General features: G+C 43.3%; 1 protein-coding gene across 1 annotated transcript; it reads left to right on the top strand.

Moving 5' to 3' along the window:
- Positions 1-1,130: 1,130 nt before the first annotated feature.
- LOC118397179 (potassium channel subfamily K member 6-like) lies at positions 1,131-21,895 on the top strand. Its single transcript, XM_035791692.2, has 3 exons — positions 1,131-1,642; positions 17,865-18,260; positions 20,577-21,895. Exons 1-3 carry the CDS (start codon positions 1,327-1,329, stop codon positions 20,801-20,803), a joined length of 939 nt encoding a protein of 312 aa, XP_035647585.1. The 5' UTR covers positions 1,131-1,326; the 3' UTR covers positions 20,804-21,895.
- Positions 21,896-23,445: the final 1,550 nt, after the last annotated feature.

The raw sequence follows: 23,445 nt of genomic DNA, 5'->3' as shown, positions 1-23,445 counted from the left end.
AATGGCATATTTGTGACTTCTCCGATGAATGATGATGACAGGTAAGAGGCCCAAGGGGAGGTCCTGTACTGGATGCTGGTCTCTGTGGTCAGGCCCAGATTACCGAACGGGCACGTGCCCCGGGGCCCCTAACCTCCAGTGGGCCCCTAACCGACTGGAGAAAATGTACTTTAAGACTGCACAGTGACCTCATGGCAAAATGTGAAGAATAGCATGAGATGAGCTATAAAACAGCACATTTTTCTCTTTGTTCCATGGCACAATATGTAGAGTTGCAGGAAATTTGCTTTAAATCATGATAAAATGTGTACAATAGCATTATAAAACTGCACATTTGTACTCTCTGCCTGTGGCAAAATGTGTTGAAATGCATAAAGTTAGCTGTTTTCCTAAAAGAAAATCTGTTTTGGGGCCCCCTGGGTTTCAAATGCAGTAGTCCAGGGCTGTCTGTGGTGCTGAATTGGTTAACAAGAACTTGCTGAGTCAGAGGCTCTGTTTTCACCAGATAATGTGGCATTGATTGTGTTATTGTGAAAATATGTGAGTGGTCGTAGATTACCTTTTGGCAAGCGCTCAAATAAAGTCAACAGGGTGTTTGCCTAATCTGCACTGTGCACATTGCCCTGCTATAGTTCAGTGCATGGCTGGCAAGAAGAAAAACATATCCTGGTGATGCTGTTTTCTTCAGCTGCAGCATGTGATTCGATGGCTCCCCTAATCGCATGTATTAGTTTTACATAAAAGCTCAAGGAGAAGCCATCTCTGTCTGCAATAACCATATGAAGCCATTATGGACATATGAAACGAGGAGGGTGAGGTGATATGCTCTAGTTCCTTTTTGGTCCTTTGGCCTCACTTCAGTGTTCACAAATCTGAGACTGACTTGATAATTTAGTCTATGGCTTCACCTAGGGATTGTTGGAGCCTTTCCCCTATATTTCCCCATCCAGTTTTGTAAACCCCAAAGAGAACCATCTGGGGAAAAGGGTAATAGAGTAGGCAGAAAAGGAAATGTGTTGTAGCCCTCCTCACTGTTTCTGGATCAGTTCTTGGTCTATTTTCTGGGGCTTATTCAGAGGATTGAAACGTTGACATCGAAATACAACGTAAAAGACCAAGAACATGCGGTTATCATTAGAAACGGCAGGGAGCAGTGTATTCTCAAAATGTTTATCTGCAGAGTTCTAGGCGTTTGAACACACCCCTGTCAAACTTGTACCAGTGGGGCGGAGGACAGCCTAAACTTAACTTGAGGAGACGGTGCCACGGAAGTAGGCTACAAAGTAACAGTTTGGCAGATGACATTGCAAGCAGAAAAAGGGGGAAATGTCTTCGGGGTACAAATCTTGGATACTGCTTACAGGTTTTATACTGTTCTATGTTGCTTATCTGTTGCTCGGAGCGCTCGTTTTCTCCACCATCGAACGGCCGGTGGAGGACAAACTAAAAAGTGACATACAAGTCCTGAAAGAAGAGTTTCTTAACCAAAGTTGCGTCAATGCAACATCACTTGAAAACTTTTTGGAGAAAGTTTTACAAGCCAATAAGTATGGAATATCTATCCTTCCGAATTCTTCTGAGAGTTCAAATTGGGACTTAGCTTCCTCTTTGTTCTTCGCCAACACTTTAGTAACGACAGTCGGTAAGTAAATAGCCTATACTTGTCTTTGTTAGGCCTACATCGTTTCGGTTGGTCCATATAAGACAATTCTAAACAATGTAAGTGCTAATATTGCAAGATACTCAAGGAAACACTGATTGTTTATAGATTACAATTGCAGTTCCAAATGGGCTTTTTTTTGTATTCCGTGACAAAAACATACCACGCATCAATGGTCCCTTGTGATTTTCAGGTAGCCTTGCCCCAGTATCAGTGCGTTAATAAGGATCGGACCCTTTCTTTCCATTTTCGCGGAAAATGACATACCCAAATCTAACTGCCTGTAGCTCAGGACCTGAAGCAAGGATATGCATATTATTGATACCATTTTAAAGGAAACATGTTGAAGTTTGTGGAAATGTGAAATTAATCTAGGAGAATAACACATTAGATGTGTTGAAAGATAATACAAAAGAAAAAAACATGCGTTTTACTCTTTTTACCATCTTTGAAATGCAAGAGGCCATAATGTATTATTCTAGCCCAGGTGCAATTTAGGGGTTGGCCACTAGATGGCAGCAGTGTATGTGCACAGCTTTAGACTGATCCAATGAACCATTGCATATCTGTTCAGAATGTTGTATCAATACATGCCTAATTGGTTTATTAATACATTTTCAATTTCATAATTGTGCGCACTCCTCAAAAAATAGCATGGTATTCTTTCACTGTAATAGCTACTGTAAATTGGACCGTGCAGTTAGATTAACAAGAATTTAAGCTTTCTGCCCATATCAGTCTCTGTCCTGTGAATTGTTTTTGTTACTTACAACCAGAGGTTGACCGATTTAATCGGAATGGCCAAATTAATTAGGGCCGATTTCAAGTTTTCATAACAATCGGAAATCGGTATTTTTGGACACCGATTTGGCCGATTTAAAAAAAAAATATATATATATATATATATATTGTAATTTTTTACACCTTTTATTTAATCTTTATTTAACTAGGCAAGTCAGTTAAGAACACATTCCTATTTTCAATGACTGCCTAGGAACGGTGGGTGAACTGCCTTGCTCAGGAGCAGAATGACAGATTTTTACCTTGTCTGCTCGGGGGATTCAATCTTGCAACCTTAGTTAACTAGTCCAATGCTCTAACCACCTGGTTCCATTGCACTCCACGAGGAGACTGCCTGTTACGCGAATGCAGTAGAAGCCAAGGTAAGTTGCTAGCTAGCATTAAACTTATAAAAAACAATCAATCAATCATAATCACTAGTTAACTACACATGGTTGATGATATTACTAGTTTATCCAGCATGTCCTGCATTGCATATAATCGATGCGGTGCATATCGTTGCTCCAATGTGTACCTAACCATGAACATCAATGCCTTTCTTAAAATCAATACACAGAAGTATATATTTTTAAACCTGCATATTTAGCTAAAGGAAATCCAGGTTAGCAGGCAATATTAATCAGGTGAAATTGTGTCACTTCTCTTGCGTTCATTGCACGTGAGTGTATATGCAACAGTTTGGGCCGCCTAAGCACAGCGCTGTTTATGACTTCAAGCCTATCAACTCCCGAGATTTAGCTGGTGTAACCGATGTGAAATGGCTAGCTAGTTCGCGGGGTGCGCACTAATAGCGTTTCAAACATCACTCGCTCTGAGACTTGGAGTAGTTATTCCCCTTGCACTGCATGGGTAACGCTGCTTCGAGCCCAGGTAGGAGCAAGGAGAGGGATGGAAGCAATACTGTTACACTGGCAATACTAAAGTGCCTATAAGAACATCCAATGGTCAAAGGTTAATGAAATACAAATGGTATAGAGATAAATAGTCCTATAATTCCTATAACTACAACTTCTTACCTGGGAATATTGAAGACTCATGTTAAAAGGAACTGCCAGTTTTCATATGTTCTCATGTTCTGAGCAAGGAACTGAAACGTTAGCTTTCTTACATGGCACATAATGCACTTTTACTTTCTTCCCCAACACTTTGTTTTTTAATTATTTAAACCAAATTGAACATGTTTCATTATTTATTTGAGGCTAAATTGATTTTATTGATATATTATATTAAGTTAAAATAAGTGTTCATTCAGTATTGTTGTAATTGTCATTATTATAAATACATTTTAAAAAATCAGCCGATTAATCAGTATCGGCTTTTTTGGTCCACCAATAATCGGAATCGGCTTTGTAAAATCATAATCGGTCGACCTCTACTTACAACCTCATGCTAATCACATCAGCATACGTTAGCTCAACTGTCCCACGGGGGGACACCGATCCTGTAGAGGGCCTGATTGGTGTCAAAGTTTTTCCTCAGCTAACACACCTGACTCCAATAATCACCTAATCATGATCTTCAGTTCAGAATGCAATTTGATTAATCAGCTGTGTTTGCTAGGGATGGATTAAAAGTGTGACACCAAGCAGGCCCTCGAGGACTGGAGTTGCCCACCCCTGCTGTAAAGGTTTGTTATTAGAGCAGGGATGGGCAACTGGCAGCCCTCCTTTTGAAGACCCTCAGATCAATTTCCACTGACTCATTCAGGGTCTCAACTTACAAGTTGTTGCAAGTTAGAATAGTAGACTGACTACACGAAACAAGGTACAATTTCAAAATGTGGTTGTGCATCAGCAGTTTTACTCAGTCACTGATAGTGAGTCAATTAGCCCATGTCAGCTAACATCTTTTAGCTAGCCGCTAAACTAATTTAGCTATCTAAAAGATGTTATCATGGTTGAATTACTGGCCGTGGGGCCCCCGTTGATTTTGTAAGTTAGTCTCACTCAGACATCATTTCTCTCCACACTGACTAGTGTAGAATTGCAGGAAATTAACTGTAAAACAGCTAATTCCACACTCCACCCCATGGCGAAATGAGTAGAATTGCATGAAATTTGTTTTAACATTGCTTAATCTATTCTATGCCCCATTGCAAAATGTGTAGAATTGCAATTAATTTAATTTTAAAATGTAAAAAAAATCTCTACTGTCAAGGGGGGAAGTCACTAAGATGTTTTGCGAGCAATGTGAGGGGGATATGGGTGTGCGTGAGCATCTGCGGCCTCATGATGAGTTCAGATTTAAGTGCCTTTGAACGGGGTATGGTAGTAGGTACCAGGCGCACCGGTTTGTGTCAAGAACTGCAATGCTGCTGGGGTTTTCCACACAAATTTCCTGTGTGTATCAAGAATGGGTCCACCACCCAAAGGACATCCAGCCAACTTGACACAACTGGGAAGCATTGGAGTCAACATCCCTGTGGAACGGTGTTCCTAATAAGGTTTTTGAAAGGAATGGGAGATTTAACTTCCGTGTCAAGGTTTGGCTTTTTCAGAAGAGGCTGCCACTTTTAGTGAGCTTGGTATACAGCCGGATGATAGGGAGACGTTTGTGTTCAACATAGGAGTGCCAAGCACAGGAAGTAGCTCTTTTAGTAGTTTAGTTGGAATAGCGTCCAGTAGACAGCTGGAAGTTTTCTAGGCCATGACTGTATTTGGTTACTGTGTCGAGATACAGGATATTTTTTTTTTTTTTTTTAAACAACTACTGTCTCCATTGATCTGTGGTCCTGGCAGTTCTGTGCAGACTCTGTACAACTAAATTTTGGAGAAATATGCATACACTAAGAGGAGTCCTTCATCTTGTTTTCTAATGATCATGATGTTTTCCTCGAAGTTCATGACGCATCACTGCTGAAGTGAAGGCCATCCTCACTTGGGGGGGAAGGTATAGATATTTATAGGCTATACATTGCCTCGCATTCCTATTACAGTTTATCTGTAGTGTTAGGGTAGATGCCCGTGCAGTGGAGTTCATATGATATTTGTTTACATAGCCAGCTAACACGTTTCCTTTTGTTGTCCTATTTCTACCAAAGCGATTCATTTTCGAAACTGTCCTAGCTTTGTAACGAAGCAACTAACATCTGTAGTTTGCCTGTCAGGCAAGAAAACGAGAGTTGGAGGCAACATTGTGTTTCGCTCACAACGCTGTCACACTCCCCTCCCCGATCATCTCGCTCCCTCCCTACCTACAAAGACAACCAGCTAACTTTGTTTGCCCATCAAAATAGATGAGGAATTATTCTAAACCTGTTTAGCGAAATTGCACATAGTGTCATCTTTTAACATTTTATTTTAAAATTAAATAAACTGTGGTTGTGTTGAATCTATAAACTGTTGTGCGACATACGTTGACTTCTTACCATCCATGGAAAGTAATCTGACCATGGGTCTTGAAGTGTGCGAACCCTATGTAGTCTTTATGGTTATAATCTGACCCATCTATGAACATATTCATGAATGTCTTTGTGTACTCTCTCCTGTCTGATTATCCATCAGTCTGACACACTGTACATTTGCACACACTCAGAAACAATCTGGCCACTAAGGGGTTTTATGAAATAATTTTGGTTGATTTGAAAGTGCTGTATAGCATCATAATGTGTGCGGGTGGGTGGAATGGGAGGCGAGTAACTGTATCACACAATTTATTATGGAAACCCCTAAGAGGTGATTATTAAGACGAGAGACGGTGTGAGAGGGAGCGATGACGTTTCTGACCACAATTGTATCCTATTGGTTGCTCTGCTACTCTCTCCCTCAGTCTGTTTCTCTTAGGTCAGTGAAAGTGAGTGAAATGATGTGTAGAGTCTGGGCTCAGCAGCAGAAGGCAGGGAGGGAGGAAGAGGGGTTGGAGATGATGGGAGGCCCAGCCTAGGCCTAAAGTTAAAGTGGCAGGGGTTTTAGACTTGTTTTTAAAAGTGGTATGAGTTTGTTTATTTTTTTTTTCAGATCTGGTGTTTAACACCAACCTGTCCGCCACCAAATCCAATTCACTGAATTGTTGTCAAAGTAGGCTACTATTTCTACATTTTATGTCAGGCCTGGTTTGTACTAAATCTTTTTGAGAGAGGTTCTCTACATTTTGAAATAGTCTCTGAATAGTGTTTTGCTTTTTTTTTACATTGACAACAATTCTTACTTCTGTAACAATCAAATAGATTACTTTGTGGTTTATGAAATAGTTTCTGAATATTGTCCTCTGGTAAAAAAAAAAAGAAGAAGAAAAAAAAGAATATTATTTTTAAAAATTATGTTAATAATATTTAAGTATAATATATCATACTTGGTACAATACATTCTGAGTGAGTAATTTAGTCAAATTTACTACAATTTGTTTTATCTAGAAAATTCTCAGTAATCTACGACAGCATTCTAGATTTCTATTGGGGTTTAAAGGGTTAACAGATGTTTGTACTGCGACATCCTTGGATAGGTGGAGGGAGTCTGGAAGGGCTTCTAGAATCCAGAGTTGATGAATGTTCCGAAAGACTTTTGGAGTGGGTCTTTGGACTTCTCCATGTAAATATTATCTGCCATGACAGTTCCGATAGGAATTGAGGGAACTCCGTGAGGGATGCTGTATACGGCCCAGGAGGACTGTAAACAGTAGCTATACAATTTATTGAGTAGGCTGCATAGATTTCATGACTAGAAACTCAAAAGAAGAAAACGCAGTCTTTTTTGTTGTTGTAAATTTGCGGTCATAAATGTTAGCAACACCTCCGCCTTTGCGGTATGTGTGGGGTATATGATCACTAGTGTAACCAGGAGGAGAGGCCTCATTTAACACACTATATTCATCAGGCCTAAGCCATGTTTCAGTCATTTACATTACATTTAAGTCATTTAGCAGACGCTCTTATCCAGAGCGACTTACAAATTGGTGCATTCACCTTATGACATCCAGTGGAACAGCCACTTTACAATAGTGCATCTAAATCTTTTAAGGGGGGGGGGGGTGAGAAGGATTACTTTATCCTATCCTAGGTATTCCTTAAAGAGGTGGGGTTTCAGGTGTCTCCGGAAGGTGGTGATTGACTCCGCTGTCCTGGCGTCGTGAGGGAGTTTGTTCCACCATTGGGGGGCCAGAGCAGCGAACAGTTTTGACTGGGCTGAGCGGGAACTGTACTTCCTCAGTGGTAGGGAGGCGAGCAGGCCAGAGGTGGATGAACGCAGTGCCCTTGATTGGGTGTAGGGCCTGATCAGAGCCTGGAGGTACTGAGGTGCCGTTCCCCTCACAGCTCCGTAGGCAAGCACCATGGTCTTGTAGCGGATGCGAGCTTCAACTGGAAGCCAGTGGAGAGAGCGGAGGAGCGGGGTGACGTGAGAGAACTTGGGAAGGTTGAACACCAGACGGGCTGCGGCGTTCTGGATGAGTTGTAGGGGTTTAATGGCACAGGCAGGGAGCCCAGCCAACAGCGAGTTGCAGTAATCCAGACGGGAGATGACAAGTGCCTGGATTAGGACCTGCGCCGCTTCCTGTGTGAGGCAGGGTCGTACTCTGCGGATGTTGTAGAGCATGAACCTACAGGAACGGGCCACCGCCTTGATGTTAGTTGAGAACGACAGGGTGTTGTCCAGGATCACGCCAAGGTTCTTAGCGCTCTGGGAGGAGGACACAATGGAGTTGTCAACCGTGATGGCGAGATCATGGAACGGGCAGTCCTTCCCGGGAGGAAGAGCAGCTCCGTCTTGCCGAGGTTCAGCTTGAGGTGGTGATCTGTCATCCACACTGATATGTCTGCCAGACATGCAGAGATGCGATTCGCCACCTGGTCATCAGAAGGGGGAAAGGAGAAGATTAATTGTGTGTCGTCTGCATAGCAATGATAGGAGAGACCATGTGAGGTTATGACAGAGCCAAGTGACTTGGTGTATAGCGAGAATAGGAGAGGGCCTAGAACAGAGCCCTGGGGGACACCAGTGGTGAGAGCGCGTGGTGAGGAGACAGATTCTCGCCACGCCACCTGGTAGGAGCGACCTGTCAGGTAGGACACAATCCAAGCGTGGGCCGCGCCGGAGATGCCCAACTCGGAGAGGGTGGAGAGGAGGATCTGATGGTTCACAGTATCGAAGGCAGCCGATAGGTCTAGAACACATATGTCAGAGTCAAGGCCCGCGGGCCACATCCGGCCCGCGAGAAGGTTTTTTACGGCCCCTGGGATGATCTTGATTTATTATTAGAACCGGCCCGCAGACCGCAGCAAGCCGGCAGCCCGCAGATCTTTTACACGCACCAATACTACATTTCCCACAATGCAACGGTGACGCACCGAGCAGTAGGCTGCTTCATTTCAATATTTATTGGCACAGCAGTTGTCAGCATCACAGTAAAATTAACTTTCAGATACCCATCAAAAATGGCAAAACGGAAGGTGGACACTGAGAACCGGGGTTTCAAACAAGGTGGGAGTCGGAGTATTTGTTCACGGAGGTAGCTGGAAAACCTGTGTGTCTTCTGTGTGGAGAAAGTGTGGCGGTACTGAAAGAGTATAATCTGAGACGACATTATGAAACGAAACACGCGGACAAAAACAAGAATATGGACATGGAACAAAGGCTACAAAAGGCAGAGGAATTAAAACGAGGCCTCAAATCTCGACAGGCTCTGTTCAAAAAAGCCAAATCACAAGGCCAGGCTGCTGTCAAGGCCAGTTTTATTTTGGCAGAAGAGATCGCTAAATCAGCCCGGCCATTTACGGAGGGGATTTCATCAAAAACTGCATGATTAAAGTTTGTGACGAAGTTTGCCCAGAAAAAAGGCAACTCTTTTTAAATGTGAGTCTGAGCAGAAACACCATTGCCGAGAGAGTAGACCAGTTGTCCATCAATCTAAAAGAGCAGCTTGTGAAAAAGGGAAAAGATTTCATTGCATATTCCTTGGCTGTGGATGAGAGCACCGACATTTCTGACATTGCCCAGTTGTCAATTTTCATCCGCGGAGTGGACTCCAGCCTAAGCGTGACAGAGGAGTTTTTGGCTTTACGTCCTATGCATGGCACAACTACGGGGCATGATTTGTATGAAGAGGTGTCAAGATGTGTAAATGAGATGGAGCTGCCTTGGGAAAAACTCGTGGGTTTGACAACCGACGGAGCACCTGCGATGTGTGGACACAGGAGCGGACTGGTGGCGAAGATACGGGAAAAGATGCAAGAGGAAAACGCGACAGGTGAGCTGACAGCTTATCATTGTATCATACACCAGGAAGCGTTGTGCGGTAAAGCCTTGAAAATGGAGCATGTAATGAGCATCATCACGCGCACAGTTAACTTTATCAGAGCCAAAGGTTTGAATCACCGCCAGTTCAAGGCATTTCTGACGGAGTTAGAAACGGAGCATGGTGATTTGCCTTATCACACAGAGGTGCGATGGCTAAGCCAGGGAAAGGTGCTTCAAAGATGTTTCGAGCTTCGTGAGGAGATTTGTCTGTTCTTGGACAGCAAAGGGAAAGACACAACACAACTCCGAGACGAAATGTTTCTGTGTGAAATGGCTTTTCTGTGTGACATTACGAGTCATCTGAATGCAATGAACTTGCAGCTGCAGGGTCGGGATCGTGTCATCTCTGATATGTACAGTACAGTGAAGGCATTTAAAACCAAACTGACTCTGTGGGAGACGCAGATGCGGAAAGAAAATTTGAGCCACTTTCCCAGCTGCCAGACCATGAAAGAGAAGCTCTCTACCAGTGCGTTCCCGAGCGCACAGTTGGCTGATAAAATAGGTATGCTTGCCGCTGACTTTCGACGCCGATTTGCTGACTTTGAAGCACAAAAAAGCAGGTTGGAACTGCTCGGTAACCCATTTGCTGTTGACGTGGAAAGCTCACCACCAAACCTCCAAATGGAGTTGATTGACCTCCAATGCAATGATGCACTGAGGGCAAAATATGCGGCAGTGGGTGCTGCGGAGTTCGCCCGTTTCCTCCCGACACAATGCCCCAGCTGCGCATCCAGGCTGCTCAAACGTTGTCTATGTTTGGCAGCACATACCTGTGTGAACAACTGTTTTCTTTGATGAACTTGAACAAAACATCACACAGAAGTCGACTTACTGCTGAACACCTCCACTCAATTCTGAGGATTTCCTCAGCTCAGAGCCTTACCCCGAACATTGATGAACTTGTGGAAAAGATGGGACACCACCAAGTATCACCCTCAACCTCAAACAAGTGAACATTACTGTGCAATCACATATTTAGAGTTTTTACTCAGTTCAAGTTTAAAAGTTAAAGTTTAATATTTGTTTTCACTGCATGTTACTTCTCCTTAAACAAAGTGTTGTTTTTGATTAATAGATTTTTGCACTTTATTTTATTGTATTTCAATCCAATTATATTTTAAAAATATTTCAGTTGAGTGGATGATAGAAAATTGCTATTATTGTTTTTTTCTTTGAAGTAAATTTAGCCCACTTTTGCTAAAATAGAAAATATAGGCTACTGATGGTGCCTTGAATACCGGTTTCTTTCATTTAATGTTCATGTTATGGGGATTTTTATATAAAGGAAATTTGTCTTTTGTGTCTGTTGAAAATTAAAGATTACTGACAGAGCCATAAGAAAATATTGCTTTATTTATCTGATCATATTGGAATATATTTGTTAGGTTTTCAGTAGGTTCAATTAGGTTCACTAGACTATATGCGTCATTTAAACATTTTTCAATGAACATTCGAACAGTCCGGCCCTCGGCTTGTAGCTAAATTTTTTATTTGGCCCTCCGTCCATTTGACTTTGACACCCCTGGTCTAGAAGGATGAGAGCAGAGGAGAGAGAGTTAGCTTTAGCAGTGCGGAGCGCCTCCGTGATACAGAGAAGAGCAGTCTCAGTTGAATGACTAGTCTTGAAACCTGACTGATTTGGATCAAGAAGGTCATTCTAGGAGAGATAGCGGGAGAGCTGGCCAAGGACGGCACGTTCAAGAGTTTTGGAGAGAAAAGAAAGAAGGGATACTTGTCTGTAGTTGTTGACATCGGAGGGATCGAGTGTAGGTTTTTTCAGAAGGGGTGCAACTCTCGCTCTCTTGAAGACGGAAGGGACGTAGCCAGCGGTCAGGGATGAGTTGATGAGCGAGGTGAGGTAAGGGAGAAGGTCTCCGGAAATGGTCTGGAGAAGAGAGGAGGGGATAGGGTCGAGCGGGCAGGTTGTTGGGCGGCCGGCCGTCACAAGACGCGAGATTTCATCTGGAGAGAGAGGGGAGAAAGAGGTCAGAGCACAGGGTAGGGCAGTGTGAGCAGAACCAGCGGTGTCGTTTGACTTAGCAAACGAGGATCGGATGTCGTCGACCTTCTTTTCAAAATGGTTGACGAAGTCATCTGCAGAGGGGGGAGGGGGAGGAGGATTCAGGAGGGAGGAGAAGGTGGCAAAGAGCTTCTCAGGGTTAGAGGCAGATGCTTGGAATTTAGAGTGGTAGAAAGTGGCTTTAGCAGCAGAGACAGAGGAGGAAAATGTAGAGAGGAGGGAGTGAAAGGATGCCAGGTCCGCAGGGGAGGCGAGTTTTCCTCCATTTCCGCTCGGCTGCCCGGAGCCCTGTTCTGTGAGCTTGCAATGAGTCGTCGAGCCACGGAGCGGGAGGGGAGGACCGAGCCGGCCTGGAGGATAGGGGACATAGAGAGTCAAATGATGCAGAAAGGGAGGAGAGGAGGGTTGAGGAGGCAGAATCAGGAGATAGGTTGGAGAAGGTTTGAGCAGGTTTGAGCAGAGGGAAGAGATGATAGGATGGAAGAGGAGAGAGTAGCGGGGGAGAGAGAGCGAAGGTTGGGACGGCGCGATACCATCCGAGTAGGGGCAGTGTGGGAAGTGTTGGATGAGAGGGAAAAGGATACAAGGTAGTGGTCGGAGACTTGGAGGGGAGTTGCAATGAGGTTAGTGGAAGAACAGCATGTAGTAAAGATGAGGTCGAGCGTATTGCCTGCCTTGTGAGTAGGGGGAAGGTGAGAGGGTGAGGTCAAAAGAGAGAGAGGAGTGGAAAGAAGGAGGCAGAGAGGAATGAGTCAAAGGTAGACGTGGGGAGGTTAAAGTCGCCCAGATCTGTGAGAGGTGAGCCGTCCTCAGGAAAGGAGCTTATCAAGGCATCAAGCTCATTGATGAACTCTCCGAGGGAACCTGGAGGGCGATAAATGATAAGGATGTTAAGCTTGAAAGGGCTGGTAACTGTGACAGCATGGAATTCAAAGGAGGCGATAGACAGATGGGTAAGGGGAGAAAGAGAGAATGACCACTTGGGAGAGATGAGGATCCCGGTGCCACCACCCCGCTGACCAGAAGCTCTCGGGGTGTGCGAGAACACGTGGGCGGATGAAGAGAGAGCAGTAGGAGTAGCAGTGTTATCTGTGGTGATCCATGTTTCCGTCAGTGCCAAGAAGTCGAGGGACTGGAGGGAGGCATAGGCTGAGATGAACTCTGCCTTGTTGGCCGCAAATCGGCAGTTCCAGAGGCTACCGGAGACCTGGAACTCCACGTGGGTCGTGCGCGCTGGGACCACCAGATTAGGGTGGCCGCGGCCACGCGGTGTGGAGCGTTTGTATGGTCTGTGCAGAGAGGAGAGAACAGGGATAGACAGACACATAGTTGACAGGCTACAGAAGAGGCTACGCTAATGCAAGGAGATTGGAATGACAAGTGGACTACACGTCTCGAATGTTCAGAAAGTTAAGCTTACGTAGCAAGAATCTTATTGACTAAAATGATACAGTACTGCTGAAGTAGGCTAGCTGGCAGTGGCTGCGTTGTTGACTTTGTAGGCTAGCTGGCAGTGGCTGCGTTGTTGACACTACACTAATCAAGTCGTTCCGTTGAGTGTAATAGTTTCTACAGTGCTGCTATTCGGGGCTAGCTAGCAGTGTTGATTACGTTACGTTGCGTTAAAAGAACGACAATAGCTGGCTAGCTAACCTAGAAAATCGCTCTAGACTACACAATTATCTTTGATACAAAGACGGCTATGTAGCTAGCTATGTAGCTAGCTACGATCAAACAAATCAAACCAAGGCCAATGGCATCAAGTTTTTGATCAGTGATTAGTTAATTGACTATGACTGCCTTGGAAATTAGGTATCTAACATTAAGTAGTCCTATTTTGAGATGTGAGATGTCACAATCTCTTTTAATAATGACAGGAATGGAGGTCTTTATTCCAGTGAGATTGCTAAAGCGAATACCGCCATGTTTAGTTTTGCCCAACCTAGATTGAGGCACAGACACTGTCTCGATGGGGAAAACTGAGCTGTGCTAATGGTAAACTCTACTAAGGCTTGCTATCGCATTGTCGAGCTAGAGGAGTTAGAGCCCTGTCTATGTTGATAGATAAGATGAGATCACCCCTCCAGTGTTGGAGTGTGCCCCTGGCTATCTGTAAATTAAAATAAAAACAAGAAAATAGTGCCATCTGGTTTGCTTAATATAAGGAATTTTAAATTATTTATAATATTACTAGTGATACTTACGGATATTTTAGCCATTACATTTACTTTTGATACTTGTAGATCTGTTACTCAAGTAGTATTTAACTGGGTGACTTGAGTCATGTTCTATTAAGGTATTTAAAAAAACTTTTACTCAAGTATGACAATTGTCTACCTTTTCCACCACTGCATGAGTCCCAAGAAAGAGGGCCCAATTATCTACAAATTCAATCTTTTGGGAGACAGTTCTCAACCCGTGATTAAGTTGTGCGAGTCTTCTGTAGAGCTCATCGCTCTCCGTAACTGGGAGGGAGCCCGAGACAATTACTCGATGCCAAAACTTCTTTCTAGCAAAGCTACACGCTGAAGCTATTTTGCGCTTAGGGTCTCTGACTGTTTCATCCCAACATCGTTGGTGCCGACGTGGATAACAATATCTCTATACTTTCTACACTCACCAGTATTAGCCTCAGCCAGCACCATCTTCAGATTAGACTTTGCGTCATTAACTCTGCCCCCTCGTAAACAATGTATGATCACTGGATGATTCTTTTTAAGTCTAATATTGCGGGTAATGGAGTCGCCAAATGACCTAGGGTTTTCAATCTTTCAGAGCTAATGGTGGGAGGCTTCGGCGGCTCAGACCCTGTAACGGGTGGAGGAGAGACCTGAGAAGGCTCTGACTCAAACTCGTTGCTTAGTGGTGAATACGGGTTGACAGTTTCTATCGGCTGAATGAGTGACACCGGTTGATCATGCCGACAGCATTTCTTTCCAGAAGCCTTGAGAAAATTGTCCAGCTGCTAAGACTGTGCAGGAGGATTAAAAACTTCTTAAGGCTAGGGGGCAGTATTCGGAAGTTTGGATGACTGACGTGCCCAAAGTAAACTACCTGTTACTCAGGCCCAGAAGCTAGGATATGCATATAATTGGTAGTATTGGATAGAAAACACTCTGAAGTTTATAAAACTTAAAATGTCTGTGAGTATAACAGAACTGATATGAAAAATTAGCTAGAATTTGTAGTTTAAGGTGGCTCTCATTTTGACTGTAGTCTTGTGGCGTGTGTGGATGAGGGTGCACACCTCGTTTTTTTTATCTACGGTATTGAACATACTACATTCCGTCTTAAATTGTATTGTTTATTTACATATTAGGGTACCTGAGGATTGATTAGAATCGTTGTTTGACTTGTTTGGATTAAGTTTATTCTTAACTTTTGTGATTCCTTTGTCTGCATGTTGAACTAGTGGAATAGGTGGATTACTGAATCAAACGCGCCGACTAAACTGACTTTTTTGGGATATAAAGAAGGACTTTATCGAACAAAACAACCATTTGTTGTGTACCTGGGACCCTTAGGATTGCAAACAGCGGAACATCTTCAAAGGTAAGTGATATGATTTAATGATTTTGTATTGCGGGGCGCTGTCCTCAGATAATCGCATGGTATGCTTTCACCGTAAAGCCTTTTTGAAATCTGACAACTGTTGAATTAACAAAAAGTTAAGCTTTTAAACGATGTAAGACTTGTATTTTCATGCGTGTTTAATATTACGACTTTTGTATATTGAATCTGCAATTTCACAGGATGTTGTCGAGGTGGGTCACTAGCGGCACGCCCAGCCTTATTAACACTGCTACCTTTATTTCTTGGTGGCAAAGATGCTGTGTCTTCCTTTCCTACACTTAAATTGCCCTCACCTAATGATTGTGTCTGAAGCCGGGCTTGCAACTCGGCTATCCTCACCATAAGGCGATAGTACTCCTGCATATGAGTACAGCGACCTGCAATGAGAAGGCATAATGTTAACTTTTTTTGTCCTTCAGATGACGGCCTACAGGGAGGAGATGAGTTCCTTGGCGGAGTGGTGGCAGGAAAATAACCTCTCCCTCAACATCAACAAATTGAAGGAGCTGATCGTGGACAAATCCAATTTTATTTGTCACATACACGTGGTTAGCAGATGTTAATGCGAGTGTAGCGAAATGCTTGTGCTTCTCGTTCCGACAATGCAGTAATAACCAATGAGTAATCTAACCTAACAATTTCACAACTACCTTATACACACAAGTGTAAAGGGATGAAGAATATGCATATAAAGATACATGAGTGAGTGATGGTACAGAACGGCATAGGCAAGATGCAGTAGATGGTATCGAGTATCGTATATACATATGAGATGAGTAATGTATGTAAACATATTAAATGGCATTGTTTAAAGTGGCTAGTGATACCTTTTTTGCATAAATTTTTCCATTAATAAAGTGGCTGGAGTTGAGTCAGTATGTTGGCAGCAGCCACTCAATGTTAGTGGTGGCTGTTTAACAGTCCGATGGCCTTGAGATAGAAGCTGTTTTTCAGTCTCTCGGTCCCTACTTTGATGCACCTGTACTGACCTCGCCTTCTGGATGATAGCGGGGTGAACAGGCAGTGGCTCGGGTGGTTGTTGTCCTTGATGATCTTTATGGCCTTCCTGTGACATCAGGTGGTGTAGGTGTCCTGGAGGGCAGGTAGTTTGCCCCCGGTGAAGCGTTGTGCAGACCTCACTACCCTCTGGAGAGGGTAGTGCAACCTTACAGTTAACTAGTCCAACGCAATAATGACCTGCCTCTCTCTCGTTGCACTCCACAAGTAGACTGCATGTTACGCAAATGCAGTAAGCCAAGGTAAATTGCTAGCTAGCATTAAACTTATCTTATAAAAATCATAATCATGTTGCGGGCATATCATAATCACTAGACATCACTACACATGGTTGATATTACTAGATATTATCTAGCGTGTCCTGCGTTGCATATAATCTGACTGAGCATACAAGTATCTGACTGAGCGGTGGTAGGCAGAAGCAGACGCGTAAACATTCATTCAAACAGCACTTTTGTGCGTTTTGCCAGCAGCTCTTCGTTGTGTGTCAAGCATTGCGCTGTTTAGGACTTCAAGCCTATCAACTCCCGAGATGAGGCTGGTGTAAACGAAGTGAAATGGCTAGCTAGTTAGCGTGCGCTAACTAGACGGACGGAAGCTATACTGTTACACTGGCAATACTAAAGTCCTATAAGAACATTCAATAGTCAAAGGTTAATGGAATACAAATGGTATAGAGGGAAATAGTCCTATAATTCCTATAATAACTACAACCTAAAACTTCTTACCTGGGAATATTGAAGACTCATGTTAAAAGGAACCACCAGCTTTCATATGTTCTGAGCAAGGAACTGAAACGTTAGCTTTCTTACATGGCACATATTGCACTTTTACTTTCTTCATGGGACCAACACTTTACATGTTGCGTTAGATTTTTTTATATGTGGACACCTTCAAATGAGTGGATTCAGAAATTTCAGCCACACCCTTTGCTGATGGGTGTATTAAAACCACACACACAGCCATGCAGTCTCCATAGACAAACATTGCCAGTAGAATGGCCTCACTGAAGAGCTCAGTGACTTTTAAAGTGGCACCGTCATAGGGTGCCATCTTTCCAACAAGTCAGTTCATCAAATTTCTTCTTCCATCCGGTCTGGATGGGGGCGTGCTCACTCTCCTGCTGTCTCCTGTAGTCCACGATCAGCTCGTTTTTGTTGAGTGAGAGGACTTTCTAGAATGTCTCTTTTTTTTGGTTGGAAAAGGGAGGTAGCTTAGTTTATTAGTCAAATTAACATTTGAGAGGGGTGAGTGAGTCACACTTTTCAGATAGATTATTCAAAACGGGCTACTCTTTAAATGAAAGAAATCAGCCCTTAGGTAGCCTACTTTTAAAAAGTTTCAGCTTATTACTGCTTCACCTTTTTATTGTTTGCGGATTCTATCATGGATTGTGTTAACTTTGATTTTGTTCAATGTTAACCGACTTGTTCCCATCATAGCTTTAATTTGTTGGATTGTGAGATCAGTAACCTCAGGCAATGGCATGTTATCTGCTATTATGTTGTGTTTGCTTGTATGGGATCCTAATAACTTCTACACTTTCTCTCACCCTCCCCAGGATATGGGCACACTACGCCCCTGTCGGACACCGGCAAAGCCTTCTCCATCTTCTATGCCCTACTGGGAGTGCCCTTCACCATGCTGGTGCTCACCGCCTGCGTCCAGAGGCTCATGCACCCGGTGACCTACGGGCCCATCGACATGTGCCGCCAGAGGATCGGCCTGGACCCTCTCGCCGCCACTGCCGTCCACTTTGCAATCCTGCTGCTGCTGGTGGTGCTGGGATTCTTCATGGTACCCGCCGTGGTTTTCAGCCACATCGAGGACACCTGGTCCTTCCTGGACGCCATATACTTCTGCTTCATCACGCTGTGTACCATCGGCCTGGGCGACTACGTGCCCGGCGAGAAGCCCGGACAGAAGTTCAGGTCGCTCTATAAGATCTCTGTGATGGGTGAGTCATGAACTAGTCTGTGTTTGACAACAGGGCGTGGCACACTGACACTGCTCAGGCTGATGTCATATAAATTCTGTGATACTCATTACACATTCAACTTAAATATTTGTGTTCACGATGTCGTGTTAGAATTGTTTGCCCTGAAGTCTCTTTCCTATGAATAGAAAACAAGGAAATAACTGTGTGAACAGTGATGGGAATGATTGGGTGGAGTTTGCATCAATGTTTTAAGCACAGGGATGTGTATAGGAATAAGTGGACTTGACAGTTTTGACCATGTGCAGACACCTGACGTGAAGTGGGAAACGCTCGGCCCAACACCACCTCTCCAGCACTGAGATAGCTAGGCCCTCTGGTGGAATACGGTCCTTTATCTCAATGAGACCTCAGAAAGGTTCACGTCTTGGATGTGAGAAATGGCGCCTCCTGAGTGCTTCTCCTCCCCTCAGGTAGTGCATTCCGGTCAAAAGGGTCCATAACGTCCAAGGAAGCGATTTAAGAACTACTAAATGCTGTTTTATTCTAGTTTTTTAAATGTGCTTATTGTAAGATCTATTTGAAATACTCCTCATTTGAAGAGGAGAGAGGACAGGACACCTCTGCTCAGTGTCTAGACTTCTTATGGGCCAAATGTCAGGAGATATTAGTTCAGAATGATGACTTGGGGTGACTTTCCCGATTTTTAACCTGGCTCAGCTGATGAAAGAAAATGTATGCATTCCTTATCCCTGTGTTGACCATAGACATGTAATTCTGATACTGCATAGATGCAGTACGGTTTATCGTTTTTGAGTGTATTTGTGAAAGTCTGAGGAGGCCCTCTTGTGGTTTTCAGGAGGAAACTAAACGGTGTCGCGCCACTGCCCCCTCCATGTATCTCACAATGTCTGTGATTTGGTTGGTATACTGCATGTGTGAATTTGAAGTGGGCTTCTTGTTTTGGGAAGAGTGCAATGTGTGGTGTGATTGCGCTCATCTTAAGGACATGTTGCAGTAGGGAGATAACGAGACCACACCACCATCTACCCCACTTGCACTGGGAGGGATTTCATATTGTCACATGACATTTTATCAGAGTCATGCTTTTAGTTTTTAAGGTATAATTGAATTACCCTGTTATTCTCTCTCAAAATAACCTCACTGTTTAGAGCCTAGTTGTTTGTTGTACTGCCATTGTGGTGGCTGGCTGGCTCTGTGGGGTACGCCCGCACGCGCGTTGTGCTTCAATCCGCAACTTGTTGCCTTGTTTTAGGGCACTGTGTTTTGGTTGATCATGTCACATGACCGGGATTTTAACTTTTATTTAAAGCTTGTTCGTTCCCTTTTATTTAATGTCATATGGTCCAGCACCATCCTCAGACGATTGCTTTAATTTTGGGTGTAATTTTCTTGTCATCTGACATGATCAACCAAAACACAGGGCCCTGACTATGTATGCCAGATCCTCCTGAATGGTTGTTCTCGTTTCCTAGGAGGATTAGCAACTACTAGAAAATAGGTTGTTTTGTTCATATCGGAATACACTTTTCCTGTCAATACCCTACAAAGCCTCCCGAGTGGCGCAGCGGTCTAAGGCACTGCAACCCAGTGCTAGAGGCATCACTACAGACCCGGGCTCGATCCCAGGCTGTGTCACAGCTGGCCAAGACCGGGAGACCATTGAGGCGGCGCACAATTGGCCCAGCGTCGTCCGGGTTGTCCTTGTCCCATCGCTCTCTAACGACTCCTTGTGGCGGGCCGGGCGCATGCACTCTGACTTCGGTCACCAGTTGTACGGTGTTTCCTCCAACACATTGGTGCGGCTGGCTTCCGGGTTAAGCAAGCATTGTGTCAAGAAGCTGCCGTCTTGGCAGGGTCGTGTTTTAGAGGACGCATTGCTCTCGACCTTCTCCTCTCCCAAGTCCGTATGGGAGTTGCAGCGATGGGACAAGACAATAACTACCAATTTGGATATCTTGAAATTGGGGAGGAAAAAGTATTTACAAATCTATATTTTTATTTATATATATATATATATATATATATACCCCACATGGCATGACAGAATTTAAGTCACAAGGGAGGTGTAAGTCTACTCTGCGTATTGACCTGCATTGAAACAAATGAACCATGATATGGCATAAAATCATAACTATATCGTGAAGAAGCCTGTTGAACAGTTGGCCGCCTTGCCCATCAGGAATGCACCACGAGCACACCAGTGTGGTGAGTTTGTGCTTTGTGAGACAAGTGACTTATGTCCATGTATAATGCTTCTTCCCACAGCTCAAGGAGCCGATGTTGAATTAATGTTGTACTCTCTGTCCTCTGCAGTGTACCTGTTTCTCGGGCTGATGATGATGTACCTGGTCCTGCGTGCCTTCCACCGGATGGCCGACCTGCATGGCCTGACTTCTTTCTTCCAGCTCCCCCACTGTGACGAGGATACAGAGGAGGATAAGGAGCCCATTATCGAGGCCGACCCTGAGGACCAGCATGAGGCCTCGGCCAAGCCCCTGGATCCAGCCTCCCAGACCTCCTATAACACCATCAACCGATAAGGACTCACTCCACTCTGGACCGTTCTCCTTTACATAAGTCAGGTGAAACGGCTATACAGTCACTGTTTTACAGAAACACGGGATGAGTTGAAAACCTGACCATACTTAGGCACCAAAGACTATCGTTACTGCTGTGAGACAACTCACGGCTCAGGTCAGACCTTCCTGCTACGACAGCTCAACTGAACCAAAAAGAAACAGAACTCTACAGATGTCCCAGTTAACACTTGGCAAGGGTTGTTCGTCAAGGTGGGAGAAGGTTGTTGTTCCATAACCTGTAGAGAACACTTCTGGTTGGGACTGATGAGGATTATTTGTCACTTTTTTATGTTTCAGACCAAAATATATATATATATATATATATATATATATATATATATATATATATATATATATATATGTGTATGTTTTGTCATATACGGATATTTTATTGTGGATGTATTTTCATGTACACTTTTGTGGTTTTAGGTCAGAGTTGATCAAGGAAGGTCGTACAGAAATATTGGATGTTTCAAAATCAAACAAACTCATTATAGTGGCCATCTTTGAAAGAGTTTGTTGCCCCTCCCCAGTAATTAAGTGAAAAGGCCATTTGCTTGAGACTTTGTCTTGAGTTGTATGATGGAGCACATTCCCAGGACCCCCATGGCTTTGTTTTTGCCTGTTGTGTAACATGATCTTGTGTTTCAAATACATTAAGTATATCATCTGAAGGATAACAAATTTAGGGGATAAAAGGATTGAAAATAAAAACTAAGTATCTGTGTTCTGATGTGTAGTTGTCTATAGTTAAATATGATGATTTTCTGTCATTGTGAAAGTATGTACTTTAACATATGAAGTTTGTCAGTTGCTCCATTGTTCAAGATGGACAATGTAAAAACAGCCAATAATGTAATAGCTTTTTCATTTATAATTTAATAAATGCTGATAATGTAGATTGCCAATGTTTAAAATGCTAAAGTTTTTGTGCATAATGTAATTATTACATTATGCATTGATTATCACATTGAAGTGGGTAACTTATAAATGTAATAATTTTAACCAATGTAATAACAAAATTACTAAACTAAATTCACTCTGGTTTTCTCATTAATATCAAGTGTCATGCTTCAGTAATAGTGGACTACATGCCACACCACATTCCCGAATCCTTATTTGATATTGATATTAAGGAATGTAATTGGACAGTTCATTAAACCAGGGGACTAATGTTGGAGTGCCCATACTACTGTTTCCCAGCAGACTGTTGTGGAAATTTCCTCTATTTACCAAATCATGGGAGCAAACCACACACACAAGTCAGAGTTAGTTATCAAAGTCCATGTTTAATTATATGAGCTCTATCACAATCCTGTGACTCTCAGGTAATTCAGTGTCTCTCAGTGAATTCTCTGAGAGCCCCTTCTGCATTGCAACTGCGATCCTTTAATAGCGAAGAACACACATAGTCAGACAGCATAGACAAAATAAATCGTTCAGCTTTGTCTCCTTACTCAAACCTTACTCAAACCCCAGAACCATAAACCAATCCTCTATATCAAATTGTCATTTAGATACAACCAATCCTGGACAAACTCACGGAGAGGAGAATGATTGCTATAGGTTAAGATGGGGACAACATTAGAGGGAGCATAGAATGATTCCAGACACTGCCACTCTCCTTTCCCCGCTGGGAAAAGTAGGGAGTGACTCCACACAGACACAGTGGAGCAAAATATATGTTTACACATGATGACACTTTGACATCTCCCCTCTCTGCGGCCCATGCAACTTAGTCTTGACATAGAACAGATAACTGCAACCTCGCCACAGTATTATACAAAAATACCATTCTGATGAGAAGTAACTTACAAACATATGATGAATATAAAACATCTTACCTATGTTACCAACAAATTCTGATTATTTCCACAACAAGACATATGTTGGAGGTCGTGACATTTGAATTCCAACACACTTAGATATGACAACAGTTTGAGACTGTATTATCTGTAATATCTACACAAGACCAGAACATACAGTTGAAGTCTGAAGTTTACATACACCTTAGCCAACTACATTTAGACTGTTTTTCACAATTCCTGACATTTAATCCTAGTAAAAATTCCCGGTCTTAGGTCAGTTAGGATCACCACTTTGAAATGTGAAATGTCAGAATAGTAGAGATTTATTTCAGCTTTTATTTATTTAATCACATTCCCAGTGGGTCAGAAGTTTACATACACTCAATTAGTATTTGGTGGCATTGCCTTTAAATTGTTTAACTTGGGTCAAATATTTTGGGTAGCCTTCCACAAGCTTCCCACAATAAGTTGGGTGAATTTTGGCCCATTCTTCCTGACAGAGCTGGTGTAACTGAATCAGGTTTGTAGGCCTCTTTGCTCGGACAAGCTTTTTCAGTTCTGCCCAGAAATGTTCTATGGGACTGAAGTTAGGGCTTTGTGATGGCCACTCCAATACTTTGACTTTGGGGTCATTGTCCATTTGGAAGACCCCTTTGCGACCAAGCTTTAACTTCCTGACTGATGTCTTGATGTTGCTTCAATATATCTACAATATTCCCTCATGATGCCATTATTTTGTGACGTGCACCAGTCCCTCCCACAGCAAAGGACCCCCACAACATGATGCTGCCACCC

This window comes from Oncorhynchus keta, chromosome 18 (assembly GCF_023373465.1).
Source record: "Oncorhynchus keta strain PuntledgeMale-10-30-2019 chromosome 18, Oket_V2, whole genome shotgun sequence".
Lineage (NCBI taxonomy): Eukaryota > Metazoa > Chordata > Actinopteri > Salmoniformes > Salmonidae > Oncorhynchus > Oncorhynchus keta.
The sequence above is the reverse complement of the archived record's forward strand: the minus strand, read 5'-3'. Positions and strand labels throughout refer to the sequence as shown.

What these genes read in the sequence shown, in the direction of transcription:
- LOC118397179 (XM_035791692.2), top strand. Translation starts at nt 1,327, where the DNA reads ATGTCTTCGGGGTACAAATCTTGGATACTGCTTACAGGTTTTATACTG. An exon ending in CACTTTAGTAACGACAGTCG is followed by an intron (nt 1,643 to 17,864) that starts GTAAGTAAATAG and finishes CACCCTCCCCAG; the next exon opens with GATATGGGCACACTACGCCC. An exon ending in CTATAAGATCTCTGTGATGG is followed by an intron (nt 18,261 to 20,576) that starts GTGAGTCATGAA and finishes TGTCCTCTGCAG; the next exon opens with TGTACCTGTTTCTCGGGCTG.